This window comes from Fusarium proliferatum (genome assembly GCF_900067095.1).
Source record: "Fusarium proliferatum ET1 genome assembly, contig: FPRO_scaffold004, whole genome shotgun sequence".
In the NCBI taxonomy this organism is placed as follows: domain Eukaryota; kingdom Fungi; phylum Ascomycota; class Sordariomycetes; order Hypocreales; family Nectriaceae; genus Fusarium; species Fusarium proliferatum.
Genome location: NW_022194793.1, coordinates 1,105,930 through 1,125,420, shown reverse-complemented (window position 1 = coordinate 1,125,420; position 19,491 = coordinate 1,105,930). Strand labels below are relative to the sequence as shown.

The 19,491-nt window shown below is 50.5% G+C and overlaps 4 protein-coding genes across 4 annotated transcripts; 1 reads left to right on the top strand and 3 right to left on the bottom strand.

The window, feature by feature from the left end:
* Positions 1-1,325: 1,325 nt before the first annotated feature.
* Positions 1,326-5,084, top strand: FPRO_04548 (uncharacterized protein; the record flags this gene model as incomplete). The annotated part of the gene is made up of 2 exons (XM_031230070.1): positions 1,326-1,426; positions 1,556-5,084. 2 exons carry the CDS (start codon positions 1,326-1,328, stop codon positions 5,082-5,084), a joined length of 3,630 nt encoding a protein of 1,209 aa, XP_031080244.1.
* A 687-nt stretch (positions 5,085-5,771) lies between these two features.
* FPRO_04547 (uncharacterized protein) lies at positions 5,772-7,037 on the bottom strand (the record flags this gene model as incomplete). The annotated part of the gene is made up of 1 exon (XM_031230069.1): positions 5,772-7,037. One exon carries the CDS (start codon positions 7,035-7,037, stop codon positions 5,772-5,774), a length of 1,266 nt encoding a protein of 421 aa, XP_031080243.1.
* Positions 7,038-10,150: 3,113 nt separating this feature from the next.
* On the bottom strand, positions 10,151-10,867 carry FPRO_04546 (uncharacterized protein; the record flags this gene model as incomplete). The annotated part of the gene is made up of 1 exon (XM_031230068.1): positions 10,151-10,867. The coding sequence occupies one exon, from the start codon at positions 10,865-10,867 to the stop codon at positions 10,151-10,153; it is 717 nt and encodes a 238-aa protein (XP_031080242.1).
* Positions 10,868-10,891: 24 nt separating this feature from the next.
* FPRO_04545 (uncharacterized protein) lies at positions 10,892-12,269 on the bottom strand (the record flags this gene model as incomplete). Its single annotated transcript, XM_031230067.1, has 2 exons — positions 10,892-12,051; positions 12,110-12,269. 2 exons carry the CDS (start codon positions 12,267-12,269, stop codon positions 10,892-10,894), a joined length of 1,320 nt encoding a protein of 439 aa, XP_031080241.1.
* Positions 12,270-19,491: the final 7,222 nt, after the last annotated feature.

Below are 19,491 nucleotides of genomic sequence, written 5' to 3'. Positions count from 1 at the left end.
TCCAAATCATCTGTCTCAAATCGTCCAGTACCATACTTCGCATGATTGAATGCTTCATCTCCCCTATCTTTGGGGTTTCACCAAGCACCCTGCATGTTTAGCTGCAACACTACGCCTCCATCTCGCCTGGCGTTGGCTAATCCAGCGGTTGGCGAAATGTCCTCATGGACACCATTGCCCCCTCAAAAGGCGACCTTCGCATCCATCCATTCTCCGAGCCCAAAACGCGTATACGACAAGGTTATCTCTCGGCAAATTCTACTCACTTTGCAGGATGCTCTAGAGTCCTAGACCAGCCATAGACAAGGAAAGACGTGGGCCACCTAGGGGGTGCAAATGGAAAATGAGAAACTCTTTTGCACTTTCTTTACCAATAGAGAAACCAGGTACCTAGCCAGTCATATTTATTGTAAAAATCACAGATATATACATAGGTAGGTAGGTAGTAATTACAAACCTGATACCACGTAATAAGCTTATGGTTAGTTAACAAATAACCTATTATTGGCGTAGCATAGCATAAACTTATCAGAGCTTGTATGTTTGAGAGGCATTTCCGTCGTCCCTCGGTTTCCTCCCCTTTGACCTCAAGTCATGGCAAGTGGATCAAGGGCTGGTATCAAATCAACAGACAAGAATCAAAAGTCAAAGATTATTCCACAACGGTCATACGTGATATTCTCAATTCCTAACGATTTTCCAACGATTTTCAGTTTCAGCTCGTCCTAAAGAAAAAAGACACGTTAACACGGTCCATGCACTAGGGCTGGACGGCATACTTATCTTAGTACAGTATAGTTAGTAGCTAGATCTAATACAGGCGATGATGTCTGCAGCTGGGGATGGGACTCTTGGACATCCAGGTTTAGGGGACTACTGATTAAGCTCTGGCAATATGCCGATCATCCATAGCCCTCTAGGTGGGTATATCAGCAAATGCAATGTACAAACTAGACAAGCAATCCTTTTCTTTCAATGCAGTTCAATTTAATCGAATCTTGTGTGTCGCGTCCTGCTTTGTCCTCTAAATCAAGTGCCTACCAACTACTTAGTGCTTACATCGAATCGCCCCCAAACTTTCATCAGTCTTCACCAAAAGGGAACCCGCCATCGTCACGCCTAGGTCGAGCTGAACAGGAAACCTCAGCCACACTCCGACACCTGCTTCCAGATCTGGACTCACACTCTCGCCAAACATTCGACTCTACAACAAAGACTCAGTCCCCGATACACGATCTCCGCCATTCTCGCGTTCTCCTTGATACAGTCGCGACCCATCGACTTGATATGCTCGACGGCTTCCCACCGTAGAGCGACAAAGCGTCATGGACGCGTCGGTTACCGACGTCCGTCGCTCCAGTATCGAGAAGATGCCCATTTCTCCAACTCCGCCTTTTGACAGACTCCCCGACGAGATCATTGAACAGTGAGTAAATACAGGATTTTTCCGCAACTTTACATCAAACTTATCCTTGGTCGTATCGCGCGACTAGTGTCATCGACAAGCGCCGTCCTCTCCTTTCATCATGTGCTAACGTTTGCCATTCCCTGTTAGTATTCTTCGACAAACTGACCCCAACGGCTTTGCATCTCTTGTGCTACTGAACCGCAAATGGAGGGGGGTTTCTCAACGAGCTCATCTTTATCGCCATCAGCTATCGAGATGCCCTTCATATTCGGCGAGCCATCCCACACCACCACAATCGGACGATGGCAAACTCCCCGAGTTACGACGGCTTTTTGCTCGTGAAGTAAAGCGAAACCTCTTCCAGGCATACCTACGACCGAGGGAAACGACGTTTAAGCTTATTTCGACTTCCATTAGCTCTTCGTCATGTCCCGGTGGCGAGGGCATGCAATACAGTGCATCCCCAAAGGGGCACCATCTTCTGGCATACAATTCGGGTAGGATTTATGTAATTGACCTACAAGGTTTGAACCTGAAGGTCAAGAGGGAGTTCAAGATTCTTCGTCGGCCTGTCGCCGCTTGCATCAACGACAAAGGCACTCTCTTGGCAGTCTTATCTACTGAGATGCAGGTCGACTTATACGACTTGCAACAAAGCCCACCCCGTCGCTCACGATCTATAATTCTTGACAACACTCCCCGAACGATTGCTTTGTCACCATGTGGTTCTGTTCTGGCTGCTGCTTATGAAGGTGGCATCGAGGTATCGTCTTTAAGGCCTGATGCGCTGGCCACTGATCGAAGAGCTGTGAAATGTGATGCTGTCGACGCTTTATCTTTCTCGTTTGACGGGACTCAAATTCTCGGTACTACTATTCATTCGGCGCCACCTAGTACCGTCATAATTACAGCTCCGTACTATGATCCAGGCCCTCATATGTCTGAAGATAACCTGAGCCCCCTGTGGACAACGTCGATCCTGTTCCCAAACACCAGTCGTGACTGCAGTCATGCCGTTCTGCTTCAGGATGGAAGTGAAGAGGAGGCAAGCTGGACTTTTACCTACGACAGGAGTTTCGAGACCTTCCGAGCTGTTCGAATTGATGACCTTCGGAATGGCACCACTTACTTTACGGGACCCGTACCAAGCGCATCTCCACAAGCCAGCCTCATTCCCTCCACGCTCCCTTCTACGACATATCGGGGTGAACTAGTGTCGGCTGGGTTTCAGGGGAGGGAGGTATGGATATATGGCATACCTGAGGACTTGGATGCTGTCCCTGACAATGTATCATCGTCAAACGATGGGTCAGCGCCTGGTCTAGGGAGGCAAAATAGTGACCGGAGTGGTACATCGCGACGGGCATCTACGCGAATCAATAACCCGGAAGGTGTCAGAGTGCCCAAATGGCAGATTTTGTGCGACCAGCTAAGGAACACCTTTGTTTCTGGCTTCAAGGTTGCCGACCATGGGGAAGTCAAAACGGTGAAATGGGTTGCAGGGCATGGTAGTTCATCTACTCAGGAGCGCCTGGTAATTGCCGCAAGGGGGGTCGGAGCATCGCGGCTAGTGACTGAGGAGGAAGACATGGATTTTGTCGATGGTGGTCGAGTTACGCTCTTGGACTTTGACTATGGCATTTGCAACGGAACTAAGTCAGAAATCATCATTGAGGTCGGCACTGATAATCCCGAGGTGCTGGAGGAAGAGCAACGCGATCTGGCAACCGAAGTCGCCATTGTGCGACGACGTACTGTCGCTCAAAGGCGAGGTGGCCGTGGCGGATCATCATTGCTTCGGGCTGCTACGTCTGCTTCTCGACCTCGTGCAGCTCCAGATGCTGCAGCAATACCGGCGGTTCCTCGAATGCCGCTGAACGATGACCACAACAATGATGACGATGACCCTTTGCTTCCTCGGAGGATTGGTCAGCTTCCATCTCAGCCAGCAAATCATTGGGCAGCCGTTGGGCCTGTGAGCCCTAGTGAAGATGGAGACGCTCCTTCGATTGAGGAAATGGAGGCTTTAGATGCCCCTTATTCGCATGCTAGCCCACGATCCCAGACCACGCTCCGACGTGCTGCGACCGCTGCCGCCGTCGACAGATCCCTTCATCCCCGAACGGCAGATGGACGACGTATTGAGTATCGTCGTGCTGATGGCCGAAGAGAGCATCCACATGAGAGTGATGCTGACAATTGGGTACCTCCTCCTCCACCATATCAAAAGGAGGACCCAGGCCCCGATTTGCCGGCCTTTATGCGTGGTCCTTCTGTTGCTCCCATAGGACTTGGCGGTGCATCTGTTCCCGCTCCAGCTCCAGTGCCAGCACTGCCAGGTCATGCTACATCCGCCTCTGGTCGTCCTGGGTCTGAGGATCACCGAGTATCCGGCACCGAATCCAAAGACGAACAGCCTGGAAACAACTCATCACAGCAAGCCTCTGGCCAACATCCCCTACGAGGATACACCACTAGAGATCAACTGCAGGCTGGTGATGCAACACAAAACGGTGTGAGCCCTGTACCCCAGACGGATCAGGATGCTGATCTATACGACGTAACTCCCCCCCGTTCTCCACGACAGCAAGCGCCTCAACTTACAGGTGGAACTTCTGAAACCAGGGCACGACAAACATCAATATCATCTGCTGTGTCAGCTCTTACATCCAGGGCTGTGACGGTTCCTATCAACTCCAGGGAGGGACGGTCACCTTCACCAGTGCAGGCAGATATCTCAACTTACGACCATTTTAGCCCAGGTACTCGAGTACTGGCGGTAAATGTGGAGAGTGTGCCACCGGCCATTTCTACGGCCCAGATTGGGTCAGACCCAGCCCCTAGGGCGAGGCGGCTCTCGAATGCTCAAACTTGGCCTCGAGTTACAGGCCATGAGGCTGAGCAGAATGTTGCCTCGGCTGATGGGTATCCGTTCCCAATGTCTGCGCCTGCCGAACAACAGGCCGCAGATGAATCGATTGCGGGCCTCCCCCCTCTGCCGAGTTCCAGTCAGCTTGCGAGTCTCAGCAAAAGAGTTAGCCAGGGTAACCCAAGACGGCTTTCTGGAGGGTTCCAGGTCCCAAGAAGGCCTGTCGGGAGTTTTGACGGCAGTTCGTACGTGTCAAGCTCTCTGCCCGATTCATTATTGCCAGGGCCATCCAACCTCAGTCGCCCAGAACCCGATCAACCTCTTATAATTAGTACTCCTAAGGGTGTATCGGGTGCTTTCGACTCGCCAAGCCGGCAAGTATCTGGGCGAAGGAATGAGACTCCTCTTTTAGCCCCGATCCCCCGGCACCCACGGCCGGTACCTGGCTCGAATCAGAGGCCGACTGTTGAGCGACTTGAAACCATCTACAGTATTGCCTCGAGTCACGGAGGCAACCCGCCCACCACCATTCCATTGCCCACCCAGCAGGTGCCGGCATGGCTGCATGCTCCTCCAGTGCCGGTAACTAGGACATCACCAACAGTTAATCGCCGGCCAAGTCGTGCTGAACGAAGCGCTGCTAAGAACATCAAGGATGCCAAAAAACGTGGTTGGTCAGCCAAATCTAAAAAGAAGAAGAAGAAGGCTGCAGATGCTGCAAGTAGTGCAGGTTGGACAGACATATCGACTGGCTCTGGAGAGAGGGAAAAGGAGAAAGAGAAGGATAAGAAGTGCATCGTAATGTGAGGCATCAACATGCGCAAATTGACTACCTTGAGTAAATACTGGAGGTAATATCCAGGCTGGCACCACATAGGAAGTTTATGGACGTGATGGATTAGGCGCACATACCCAATCAATGCGCTTTTTGTTTTGTGTGATTCGTTTCCTTTGGCATGAGCCTCGCGGGCCGCATCTTGTTCACTCGCTAGGTTTCCTTTCATCAATCAACGGGTTGGCATAGCGTTTTTTTTTTTTTTCATGGGAGCGCTGGAGTCAGAAAAAACGGCTAGCGGAAAGTGAGTGCTTCTTGATCGTTGTGACTTATTTAGCTGTTGTTGTTATACATCAAACATATACAAGCTTTGATACTACACTGATCCAACTTGCTGACTGGTTTCTGATCCATTCCTTTTGCTTCACTTGTCTTGAGACGAGATGATCAAATATTCGCATATCATTTCTTAAATAATCTATCTATGACTCTTATCAAACATAAAACACTGCAATATTAAAGCGCAACAAGATTTGGGTCTTATTGAATTAGTCCAGGGTATAAACGACAGTTACTCCAGTATTTATATCCGCAACGCCCAAAATCAGTTCTAGTGAGAGGATGCCACCCTGCACTGCAGATGGTGGTGAAGGGATGTTGCATTAGAGAGAGACGTGAATGGTGTAGCTCGAAAAGGAAATGGTGTAGGTCAGTGAGGTCTAGATTCTGGGAGTGGTTCCGGGGACGTAGGGCTTCCCTCGCCGCACAGCGCCGAGATCAGCCTCGTCCATCAGGTCGGTGAATGTTGTCGCTCTCGTCAGGGGGCGGGGCTTTACAATGGTGCTGGGGTCCGCGAAAACGTTGATATTCTCGCTACTCGGCTCACGCTGAAGCTCAGGGGTGCTTGGTCGACGACTACAGTACGACGAGCCCTTCATAGCACGGATCGGGGGCAACCGAACGTTTCCATGTCGAAGAGACTCTTCATTGTCGAGGGGACTGGGCTGGGCATTGGGTGAGGGGTTGGGTGAGTCGAAGGGATTCGGAATAGAGATACGAATCCGCGGAGGTGGGGCGTTGAGGTGTGTGCCAGCACTGGAAAGCTGGCGCGCAGGCACAATGCTGGAGCGTTGGGTTGAAGGGGTCTTGAGGATGAAGTCGGCGCGGTAAGAGTTGGGCTGGCTGATGGGCTCGGAGATGATGTTTCCGAACGAGGCATCGCTCGTGGAACGACGGCCGTGCCCGTAAATATGACTACCCTTCTCTGAGCCTTGCGCATCACGTTTGTTCTGACGACGGACGTAGAGGAAGATTACAACGGCGATGATCAGGAGAATGATACTGCCGCCGACGACGCCGCCGACGATGGAGGTAGTAGCGGGCCCCGAGTTGTCGGACTTTGAGTCTCCGTCCTTGTCTGAGCTATCATTGCCCGAGCCAACAGCTGCTGTGGGCTCAGCGCTCGTGGAGGGTGCGGCGCTGATGGAGATGGTCTCGATAGCCCCCGTAGCAGTAGTTATCGCACTGGGAACAGGCGTAGACGTCTCGTTGGGAAGCTCAGCGCCTTCTGGGACATTGGTCTGATCCTTGTCGATCACACACTGCTCGTCTTCACACGAGTATCCAAAAGGACAGCACTTCTGCCCACATTTTTCAAGATCGAGGTTGAATACTACCGTCTTGACAGGGGCGTTGGGGAACTCTCTCTGGTCCTGGCCGCGGATATCGCAGGTGATGGGTTGAATGACATTGCAGGTCTGGCCGCTGGGACAGCATACTGCTGTGGTTTTGCCAGCGAGAAGTCTGCAGGAGTTGCCCTTGGGACAGCAAAAGTTGGCGATGTCACTGTTGCATGATGTCTGATCCGCATCGCATGTGTCTTGGCGGGCGAAGATGCTGTTGGCGGGGAGAGCGGAAGATGTTGAAGCGTAGAGGGCTGTAATGAACAGAACCCTCAAGGGATTTGGGAGTCTTCCCAAAAGCATGTTTGGTGTGTATTATGCGTGTAGTTGTTGGTTGTTGTCTTTAGCGTTAGTTTCTTGGGGTTGGTTGTGTTGGTTCGTTGTTGAAGGAGTGAATGTCTTGAAGAGAATGCGATATTGTATATGCAAGGAGTCAAGACAAGATGATATGCAGATGAGTTGGCAGGTCAGACACAACCAGCGCGTATGACAAAGAGGAAAGGAATGAGTCAACTAAACAAGTGAATATGATTTGTTTGTTTGTTTGTTTGTTCGATAGAACAGCAAAGGTGAAGAAACGGAACAGTAAATACAGGACGCAGAACAGGAGAGGGAGAGGAAAAAGAGGGAGGACAAGGGTACTAGACAAAGACGGAGAATGGAACCATGAGGTCGCTGACAAGGGAACCGTCTTCTCTCCATCGTGGACGTGGACATGGTCTTTCCACTGCCTTGCCGCCTTGTCCGTTGAGAGTCATCTCGACCCATTCGTGGACGATATTTCAGGCTCGACTGTCGCATCAGAGACCATTGGGCGGTTGATCAGAGAGGCTGAGAGCCAGTCGCTGAGAGGGTCTAGGGCCTATCGCTTGACACGCCAGCAGACACTACGTAGGTAGTCGGTTTGGAACGAACTGCTACTGCTAGATCTGGGGAAATATAGAAACTGGTTTTGTTTGGCGATAATGTCGCCATGGTTGAGACAGACGAAAATGCTGTGGTTGGCTGAGAGTCTCAGAAGACGTTAAGCGCGCGGCGATGCATGTCGCGGATTGGTTCCTTTCGAGCAGAGCCCACTAAAAGTTTAGCTGTAGGGGGGCTCTGTCTCAGGCGCTGAAGACTCATAGCCAAGCGCTAAGTTTGGGCGCGTAGTTTTCTAACTTGGACTCAGGTTGTAATGAGATCCAATGACAGAGACGAGTAGCTCTATGAGAGGGGTCACTGTTTGACGGCCAGTTCTGGGCACAGAGTGAGTGAAGAAAAAGAGAGAGAAAGAAAAAAAAGTGTTGTGTTATTTAGGCTTCAATAGGCTGTTTCTTGTCGTTGTGGGCTGCCTCTCTTTCGTTCTTGTCAGTGACGATAGATAGATCCCAGTAAACGAACCAATTTCTACAACATGACCTTGTCACGGGATCAAAGCACGGATATCTTGATCTCCAGTGCGTTCTCTGGTTTCTTTGTCCCTGTTGTAACAGGACTAACTGAACCCCTACACCCATAGGTTATCGTGATACAAACCACCAAAAGCCTCTGTCCTATAATTGCTAACGTACTGCAATATTCTTCGTCTATATCCGTCCGTACTGCATGCCATTTACCCGATCCCCCTGTATTCGCCAAAGCCACTCCCTGGACTCTCGCACACAGAAATGCATCTCACAAATTCCAGATTCGCCTAGATAGGTCCTCGGCAAGAGGCAAAAAGTCCACGTCTTCTCCGCTGCGGTCAGTAAAGAAAAGAATAGGTGCCCTACCTACAGGGGGCGTGTAAGTCATTGGATCTAGCAACTCGTAGCTCCCCGCACTGTCCAGAAGCCCTGAAGACTGGGGAGGATTGTCTTTCCCTTTCTGTCGCTGTTGAAGAATACGTGTTTGCCTCTAAGTTTCCGTCCTGTAAATCAAATGCACTGCTATGCGATGCGCTGGTGCGCTGGTGCGTCTCTGTATCGTCCCTGTAGATGCACTGCGACTCGTACGGAGTAACGGCTCATGATGCTGCATGCATTGGACATTCTCATATAGAGTGAGGCTTTGAGAGAGATGATCTATAGGATGATGTAGATAAGGAAAAGGTTCCCAAATATACATACTATGAATTGTCCTCGTGCTGCATTTGCATAGCATAGCATAGCATAGCATACCTAGCATCGCATTGCATTGCATGCGGCTTCCTTTCCATACATCCGCAACGGGCATAAGGCCTCATTTCTCCAGCACGTGTGCCACAGTATAAACATTCTCAGACCGCTGAAAAACTCCCTGTATCTAGATGCCTACCGTAGCAGCACATAATCTGCATCTCATCAATACCACCCCCAAGGAGAACATACCTCTCCCCGGCTTTCATGGTGTGATGATGCTGACCTCTCCAGGGGATAAATAAGCACACAAGTAAAGAGTACCCATCGTATGCGGAATAACATGCTTGCAGGTAGAGTAATCAGACCGAGGCATTAATTCCTATCCCAGTTGTGCCTCTCGGAGTTGTGATCCCTTTTCAGAGGCTTGCAGTCAGCACTGGAAAAAAGTCCCCGGATTATGTGGTGTGATTTTACATGATCAGACAGATACTGTCAATCTCACCTTCCATGGTCGTTACAGTGAGGGAATAAATAAATTGAGTGGTAATTTCACAGCCTAGAGTGCCAATTGCAACAATAAAGCGCTTTGTTCATTGTCTGCCTTGTCTCAGCAAGGTCATATTGTCCTATCTGTATACCGCTTCCTTTCTGGGAGCTAGCCCATAACCAGCTTCCCAGAGCCTCTCTCTTTTCATATCGTCATCCTTCACGGCGCCTTTACCCCAGATCCTTCATTGCGCCGTTAACCCCCCCATACCATTGCCCGCTTGGTATCATAGAAAAGTAATAAACAATAGCGAGTGATCCCGAGTCTCGCGGTACTCGGCCGTTTCCATCCAATAAACTGACATTTAAAACGGCATCGTGTTGCCGCCCCATTTGTTCCTGCATATGGCCATGTATATTTTGCCAAACGTCCTGTGCATGCATGTCCCTAACGCCTCGTCCCCGTATCAAAATATGTCGAGTGTGGTGCATCCAAGTGTCGCTCTTTGTGCTCCCACATTCATCTCAAGACGCCTTGCGGCTTCCTCTAGTAACCCATCCCAGTAGGTATCATTGTATATGAAGTGAAACGAAGACAAGAAAAAAGATAACTCTGCCCTTTCGGGACAGAGAGTGAGTGAATAACATACCCTCGTCTAGGACATGGAAGTCTCACTTCCAAGCCTGGTCCTCGACGGCTGGCAAATGCCCGCTTCGCCTGATGAGGTGGTCCTGGCCGCTCTCATGTTACTGAAAAGAAGGAAGGTTAGAGCAGAACTTGATGGTTTCACCCAGCACGGTCCTGCTACCCTTCAAAGGCCAGCCAAGAAGGTTTACAGAGAGCAGTGCTCAGATCAACAAAAAGTCCCATCCCTTCGATTCCATGACATCCCGCCAGTGGATGTGCAGCTGGGACGCCTCAGACGTCGTGGACCCGGGTGTGCTCACACCCGAGAGGCTGTCATTCTGAACCCACACCTCGTGCAGGAGGGTGGCTACACGTCCCATGGTGCCAAACCTAGCCGAGTCGCCCAGCTGAGCCAGGCGGTCCTCGAAGAATGCACGGAATGAGCTACCAGGAACGCTGATGGAGCCGCCAATGAGATAGACCCAAGCAAGGTTGCGGTCAAACCCATTGGGGCCCGAGGGAATGTGTTGAAGCACCGTAGTCAGCTTCTCAACCAAGCCCATAGGGGATGGCTGTCTGGGGTTGAATCCAGGAACCAGGCTGCAGAGGAAGATGCGAGCCGCAATGCGGAAGGCCATGGTCATGTTCTTAGAAAGCTGCTTAGGTGAAAGGCTGCCATTGGCATTGAAAGGCATCTTGGGGCCTGCATCACCCATCTCGGTCAAGCTAATCTGTTCTCCAAGGGCAGAGACATGCTGGCATAGTGTGAAGTCATCCATGCCATCCTTCTTGAGAGACTCAAGGCAGGCGATCTCAGAAATGAGATACATGACCCGGTCATCACAGCCCATCAGCTCACGCAGGCCGAGGCTAGGGTTCAGCTGAGAAAGATGCTTCTCACGGTAAGTGTGAGCAAATGTTGGTGAGCGACCCTTCATCGTGGCACCGAGAATGTCAATCCATCACGAGAGAGACATGTTGAAGGGGGTTTGCATTGAAGCCCGAGTAGGATCGGAGACGATGCCGGGAAGGTCAAGCTTCTGTACCAAGCTGATGGCAGCCTGGAAGTGCTGGTGCCAAGGAATATCGAGAAGGCCATCGTCATAGCGGCCAACTACAGATTGGAAGAAGATGAGGCCAAGGGTTGCTTCGAGAATTTGCTGGTGATTCTCGTCCTTCTTGAGAGCCTCGCAAAGAGCCCAGATGGTAGCATAGCGATGGCGCATGATGTCGTTGTCGATGTCCTCGGTAGAGGTGGAGCCATTGGTATGTGATTTGAGGTGTTGGGCAGCGACACTCAGGCAGCAGTGAAGGTAGGCACTGTTTGATTGAAGAGCAGGGAGGATCAGATCTGAGCTGACTGAGCAATGTTGGTTGGACTCGAGGATGGGAAAGATGGTTGGCAGAACGAACTGGATGAAGTGGTCCAGCAGACGCTGGTCATTCTCATCCAACTCAATCTTGACTTGCCTCGACTCTGTGGAAGGGCCATGTGAAAAGTCGAAGAAGTTGCAGTTGAGAGTCTCCTCTGAAAGGGATTCCTTGCGCTCTTGGAAGACCTGCTCGGCCCACTCGCCGTCAAGAGGACCGTTGGGCAGAATAGTACCAGCTGGGGGAGGAGTGTGGTAAGTGCTGAAGGTGGATATGTGTGATTCGCGAACTGTGGGCACATCATTCACAAACATCTGTCGCTCTGTCTTGACATCGATCTCATAAGGCGAGTAGCTGCCAAACATGAACTCGGGGTGCATTGGCGCACCGAATCCATACTCATTGCCACTAGGAGGGCTGTTAAAGTTGAAAGCAGCTGGGAATTGTGAGTCAATGGAGGCGGATCTTGTGCGGTCGAGAGGATCAGTGAAGGTGGCTGATGTGGGAAGAGAGTGGGTGAGGCCAGGAGGAGAGCTGGTGACAGAGTTCTGGATGTTGTGTGATGACTTCTCAGAGAGCTTCTTGCGCTTGATGATCATCTTGATGTCCTCCTTGTGTTTCCTTCGCATATCGTTGTTGCTCCACCACATGGGTCGCTTGTACTCGCATTGCAAGCCGAGGTGCTTGCAGGCTGTGCACATGGGAGTTCCCTCGTCGCATTTCTTGCGTCGCAGACGGCAAGTATAGCAGCCTGTGGGATTCATGTTAGCTCACTACACTTCAGTAACATGGTATATAAGCGGGCGTACCTGTTCTTGAACGACGATGCATCTGCGTCTTTGTCTTTGGCTTGCCATTGCTGGCTTTGGAGGTCGGTTTGGCCTTTGAAGACTGTGATACAGTCATGTTGACGGTGCTTCCAGTTGCTCGCGACACGCCTTTGCGATGGTCGGGGGGCAGCGTAGACATTTGTAGGCTGCGATGCTTGGTCCTTAGAGTATTGGCGTGGTAGGGGACCAGGAGGGGTGTGTGATCGACAAGGGGGGAGTGGTACTGTGTAATCAGGGACCAGACGCACACTGTACTCTAAAGCCAGGCCTAGTCGAGTGTGGAGTCGATCAGAGCGGGACGGGATGGAGAAATTGTCTTTGCTTGTCTTCTGCTTTAAACTGGGCTGAGGATCCAGAAGCGAAAGCCAAGAGGTTGGGCGTTGGGAAACGTGACCGGGGGGATGTCGAATCCGAGGTTGTCAAGTCCGTTTCAACAAGTCAAAATTAAATTAGTGTTATTGTATCGGTCAGGATCAATACGGATCACTGAGCGAATTGTTTGATTCTGTGTGTAGTCGTGTAAGTGGCAGCCAGGCCAACGTATCAGACTACAACGTATCGTCTGTTATTCCGTTTCGTTTCGAATCGAAATGTCCTTTTGGGAAATTGCGTAGTAATGATTGACTGGTTCGAAGCAAGTCCGGCTTGCTTGTAACTGGATATTGTAAAGATTGATGCGGGTAATAGAAGGGTTTGAGGAGGGCGGTAAGAGAGGAAGGGGAATCAAGAGAACCTTTGGCGACACTTGGAATCTCTGAACATAACGAAGAAGAAAGAGGGCAAAATTCTTGGGCGGCTGCTGGAGGGCTAAATCCTTATATTTTGGCCGCTTCTCTCGTGGCCCTTCACACGTCGATTCGATGATGGCTTCCCATCATCCTGTTTCTATTTTTGCATCATGCACGACGAGCATGCCATGGCACCAGAGGCAGCGACTGCGCTTAGAGAAGCCAATGGGGAGAGTTGGTCAAAAGATGGTCTCTCTGTGTCCATCGGAACTCCACTCTAGGAATAGATATGCACAAAGACAATAAGGCGAGCAGGGGTTCAGTCGTCTAAAGGGGAAAGTCGCGCATGGTGTGCCCATCTGGTCATCTATGGTCATAGCTAGCAGCCACTCTGCTCGCATGAAGAGCTCATCAACGGGGGGGGTTGGAGCCCATTCGGATCTAGCTCCTCACGGGAGGATATGCGAGGCGGGCGAGCTTGGACTTTGACTTTTGGCTTCTGATTTGAGGCCCTCCACTTGTTGGCTAGTACTCGAGGTTCAACTGCTATCCATCAAGATGCCTGAGAAGGCTGAGATGCGGTTCGTAATGTTTACTTTCACCGAAAAGAAGAAACGTCCAGAGTTCGGGCATGGGCTCGGCTTTCGCGCAGTAGATTTGTGTGGTGATCAGTAGGGGTTGCTTCTTCAGTATCTATTCTCATCCCAAGAAGCAGTAACACCCAACATCACCATGAGGGTGATACGGATAGAGAAGCTCACCGGGCTCTTGCGCCTGCGTCTGCATGCGCGAGTATGTACACCGGAAGAGGGGAAATGCCAAAAGGTCGCACAAGGATCCGACCGCTAGCTCACCTCCGCTATCAAGGTCTCATATCAGGGTCGTTCCATGCTCAACTGGCAGAGAGTGTACTGTGCTGGTCTGAAAACTCTATTCGGTCGCATCTAAGATGGATTCATTAAACAGTAGCATCTAGTGCAGCCATGGTCAGTTGTGCAATTCACGATTTGCGAGTCATATTTCACGCTTCACGTCTTGCAACTCGGCCGAAGTGGACGATCGGGCCAGAAACCTGTTGGGCTCTAGGACACAACGGAGATAGGCTGGTGGTAGGACAGAAGCCCTGGCCAAGTACCTAGACGATTATCAACGAATAGAATAGTCAAAGAGGCGGTCAACCTTAAGATTGGTCAAGCGGCGAAAGACCTCGTGCGTGCAGTCCTGCAAGTGGCTGTCCGCAGCCGGGTCGAGAAGCCAGAAGCCCCATGGATGGCCGCCAAAAACACCAAGTCTCCAGTTCTAAAGAATACCGGCATGGTTGGGTGTTACGGGACAAGTGCATGTCTTGACCAGGGGTGGAGGACAGTGACGTCTAACAGCGCGGGGGTTGTTGAGTAATACCATATCTGGAGGTCACGGGGGTCGAAAGGGCCTAGTGAGCGATAAAGGAACGAGTCAAGATGGGGTTATGGGTTCAGAGAGGGCATTGACATGTCTCTCTCTTGTTTGGCCTAGGTAACCTCGAGTGCTGATCAGTATGTGTCGAGTGCTCCGTAGCAAAAGTCGTCAGTGAGACACAGCATATGATTGCTGCAACTACGCGGCAACAACTCAGCTTAGCTGAGCTTGACGAATTGGGTACGTGAAGAATGGTGCTCAACACTCATGCAGCGCAAGACGCTATACATGGCTTCCGCTATGTGCCGTAGCATTCCGACATGTACCCGAGCACTGCTCCAGTGGACATGACCTGGCAATGCCATGTTTTCCAGTGGCTGATCAGTGAAAAGCTCTGCTCTTCTGGCGCCAATGTTGGGTCAGGTCGCATTCTGCAGTGACTGGGGAGCAAAAAGATCGGTCTGGTGAGCAGGCCTGTCGTTGTGAAAAAGAGCGTTTCTGGTCCGTGATTCGACAGCCGAGGGTGACACGCGTGCATTAGCGCATTATGGGACGGGACCAACCGATGAGGAGCTTCTGCCGCGGAGCAGGGGCAGGTGAGAGGGCTAACCCGAAAGTGTGTTAGTACGGTTGATTGCCTACCCCGGCCTCAGATCTGGATTGGCCCCGAGCCGCAGGTGGCGCAACAGGGGACCTCTGGCGCTATAGCCAATGAGAACGCAGAAGATGATGATCTCTGCCGCCATGCTCTTGCATCTGTTCAGGGACCCCTGGCTAGCTCGAGAGACCCTTACCTTGCACCAATGCACCTCGAGGTGATCAACAAAACACCGAGCCGAGCGGGGAAACTCAAGCTGGTCCTGGTGAGTTTATGATGTGATAAGCGGACCATGACGGGCAATAACGGGCGGCCTAAAATGGGTCATTTTATATGCTCTTTGACCATTGGGTGATCAGGAAAGAAGTTGCTGAGACGCAATGAATGTCACTGCTCGATCCTGTTGTGGCAACACAAGATCAATCTTATCTTGATAGCGTGCTTATGTTTGTGGAGGAGGCTGTACTGTACCTGTCTGCAGTGCCGATGAAGAAACGGAAACCAACAGTCAGATCACTAAAATCCTCCATCCAACATAGCTAACTTAGCAACTTGGCTAGTGCACAAGGTCATCTCATCTGTAAATCTGCCAACCAGATCGAAGCTGCTCTACACCATCAGTAGATATGGGCATGCAAGACCAGACCAGACCAGACCATTTCAAGGTTGAGCCTTGATTATCCTTTGAACCTAGCAAGGTACATTAGCCTATCTTGATGGTTACTGAATCTGGAAATGTCATCTTGCCATCCTCTGCTCCGGCTATCCTATCTTATCTCTCGACTTACACACGCACACACACACTCTCTCTCTCTCTTTCTCTCTGTCTCTCTAGGTCGCTCACATTTCAATCCCTTCAGCACCATAGAAATGATAGTATTTGTGTGTGAAAAGGCCCGATCCATCTGGCAATGCTTAGCTCTTCTAACCCTGGCCTAGCATTTAATATCTCATCACACTGTTTGGGCATTTCGTAAACAAATCCATCACACTATCACCTGTCAAGCCCATGAATTCCACTCCCGCTATGGACTAGTCAAGTCATGGATAGATAGCTCCCCCCGCCAATGCGAGTCATTGCCCAAATGCCTCCGCTCGTCGCAATTAAACACTACCGGCCGCCTCCGATTGTTCGTCGTCTTCACGTCTGTTCATCCCGTACGATCCCTGATCCCTGCAGCTTCACTCACGAGCAAACCGTTTCTGGTCTCCTCGTTGACACCATCGGGACAGGGCTCCGTCTAAGCCGGAGATTTTGGCCCTTCTGCTAGGTGACTATTTTAACTCTTTAGCCCCTCTTTTCACCTCGGAATTTGGGCTAAATCCAATGCCTTGGCGCTTAAGCTTGTTTGGATCAGCAGTTACGACACCGCGAGAGCGCTAACACATCCCATCACATCTCATCACATCCCAATGCTCACTTGCACGTCTATTTTTAATTTAGCCCACATTCCCTGGTTCATTCCAGCATAATTAGGCCATCATCAAGGTCGTAGAGTATGCGGCCAAAAAGACTACTGATCTGGGCTAATTATGGAACAATTGCTCTTTGACTAAACTTTCTCTCCTATGTCAATGCGCTTCCATCTTGTCTGCAACTCTTTTCAGCTCGCGCTCTGTCATCTTTGCTCATATTGACACGGAGAGTTTTATGTATTCTACTTTGCTTACCTTAGTTAATGCTTCTTGTTGATCCCTACTTCTCTATGCTGAGTACTGACTTTACTTGAACTACATACTCCGGAGGCCGACACTTCCGCAAGCTTAGTACATACATAGCAGTTGTGTGATCTATCACGATGTCTTGGCAAACGAATATTTTGATCTGCGCTCGAGGTAGTATTCGTAAATTTAATGCAACTGGGCTTGGTCGTGGGTTTACCGGAATATTGCTGACCCTCTGTAGCCATCAAAATTACCCTCTCCTTGGACACACAGTATGGCAACATTGCAACCTAGGCACCCTGTCAACCTACTAGGCCTCAACTTGCGGCCGACTTCGAATCGCACAGTCGATAGTTCAATAACTCGACACTCGCCCTCTATCAACGCATGATTCATAATCTCGATGAGACCAGACCAAACTTTTGTCCGCCATCGACTGTCAAGGGTGCACCATGTGTTTTACCGTTTTAGACGGTCTAGCCCTGCGTGGCTGAGGAAGGTTTCTCATTTCTCATCTTATCAGCAAAATTGAGTTTGGTACCTCAAGTTGAATTGCGTTGGCCGTGTATCCCGACTCACACACCACCACGTTCGTTTGTGGGCCTTTCCGTAGCCGTTGAAGGGTCCGCGGGGAGCTTCTTGGCCCTCGCGGGCCGGTCCAAACTCAGGCGGGAAGTTAATCGCATCCATATCTAGGGTCCTCAGAATCATGCTTTATACTGTGCTGTATTACCTCGTCTTCGAGGCCAAGCAAGGAAATTCCTGCGAACGGGCGCCAGACAGAGCAAAAAAAAAATCACGTTATAACATGATAGCCCGGAGCAAGTCGAAGCTGAAGCTAGCATCGTAGATCGAGGCTCCAGCTGACCAGGGCCCTTGCTCCTGTCAATGAAGCTGAGCCATTTCAATGCTCACAAAAGCCTTCATCAACAGTCAAGGATCATCAGATAAGCCTGTTAGACTAGCACAGTAAGGCTGCGGTACAGCACAGTGGAGTGTGCGCCGACCTGACTTTGTTTTGCTTTGCTCACACTCACATCATCACTTGTCCCTCACTTTCCCCGCCCAAACCCATGACAATCTTCTGGTCCCAATGGGACAACCTGGTAGGTCCGAAGTGATTCGGCTTCCCAAACTGAACATTCATTCGAAGCTCCAGAAGCTCGACTGCGATGCGACCGTGCTTTCAGCACCCACAGAACTCGAGGAGGTCGCATTAGTTTTGCATCATGTGAGATTCTGCAGAAGTGAGCTCTAAATCATCTATTGGTTATTAGATGATATTCAGATGTGTGTTGAAACCGTTGATGGAGAGGGAAATATAAGTGGAGAGTGGGAGCCGCTTTGAGGAGCCGTAAGGATTGGCTCAGACAAGGATTAGAAGGGCACATGCACATTGACACTTCCAATGGCACTGTGATGTGATGCCGGGGGGGTTGCATCACAAAATGAGAAACGAGAGCTCAGATGTGACATTCTGACTGCCGTCCTATACTGGGTCGAATTCTTGTTGGAGGTCTCTGCAGACAATAATGACGGGACACCACGGGCTGGCTCCTGGGAGTTGGCAATCCGTCGTCGATTTTAGATGCGGAGATATTCAAGCTTGTCTCCGAGAAAACCTAGTGACATGATGACTGAGTCAATATTCGATCCCCTGCAATCGGACCTTGTGGTTCAATTCCTCAACAAGCAGCTACCCGTTCTGTACTGCCAGCCAGCACTTTTGTTCACAGGTGTTCTGTGGTCCATGTACTTCCAGCCTTCTTGTCGGCCGCTCCTCGAGTTTACTGGGTCGTCCAACCCGACTTGAAGTCTTAGCAAGACCAAACTTCAGAATGAGACACCACGATGGCTGTGTGAGACATTGGCCTGGTGTTCATCAGCCCGCACAATTATCTCGATGCTCCAAATTCCACAACAGCTATCGTCGTCACCGGTATGTGTTCTGTGGCGTACGGGACAGTCGGTGAGAATCCCCGAAGACAGGTCTTGCTGTAAAAGACCTGGTCTATATCCTCATGTAAAGCATCTTGGCTTGAAGACGAATAGGCTGGATGGGAGACGGGCATAGCATGCGAAGTTAGGCGGAAACAAGACATTAGCCCGCACTGGCGTGGTGAAGCTTGGAGGATTCGAAGCCACTTTGGCTCTAGTTATCCACGCCGCTGCTTGCTTAATTATTTCCTGTCGCGTTCGGACATTCTTATCCCAGACCTGGGTCAAGCTACACTACTACCGTAGTTACGATTACCACATCCTACTGTAAAGCTGTCGAAGGAACAAGAAGTTCGAGTTGGGCTGTATTCCTTGCCATATGTACGTAGCAAGGTTTATAGCAGGGGTTGAGTGACAGAAGCAGACAGGGCATCCCGACCAAGAAACTAGAGCGGGATTGCGATTGACGGATCTGAAGCCAATGGTTAATTCCAGGGAGGAGGTTATGAGAGCTTATTGGGTCGCAGAAGATATTGACCATCATGGGCTTCCCACGGCAACATTCCAATGGCATGATGACTCTGTATTCATTTGCGAGGCGGAGCAATTCGAGACACCGGGTGTTTGCAAGATGTCACCATTGAACGGAGCCCACTGCGGGACGAAAACCTATTGTAGGAAAAGTAATGCATACGTATATGCTGTGCTTCTGTGGGTGGAAGCTGTCACTAGCCGAGAGTATCGATATTCACGATGAGCACTTTGTGGTAAAGTTACCCTACACCCCAATATACGACATACTGTCACCTACCTACCTAGGTACCGTAGTAGGTGATACAGTCTGGATTTGCACTGTATATACCTGACCGACCTAATCCCCACGGCTGGGTACTCGGGTAGGTAGTGCAGAGTTTATGATGTCGTCACTGTATGTCGTTATTTGGAAGGTATCACCAGAATCTCATGCAGCAGGGTGGCTGACATGCTGTGCTACATTGAGAATTGTAATCTTGTGCCCCACAACATCAGATCTC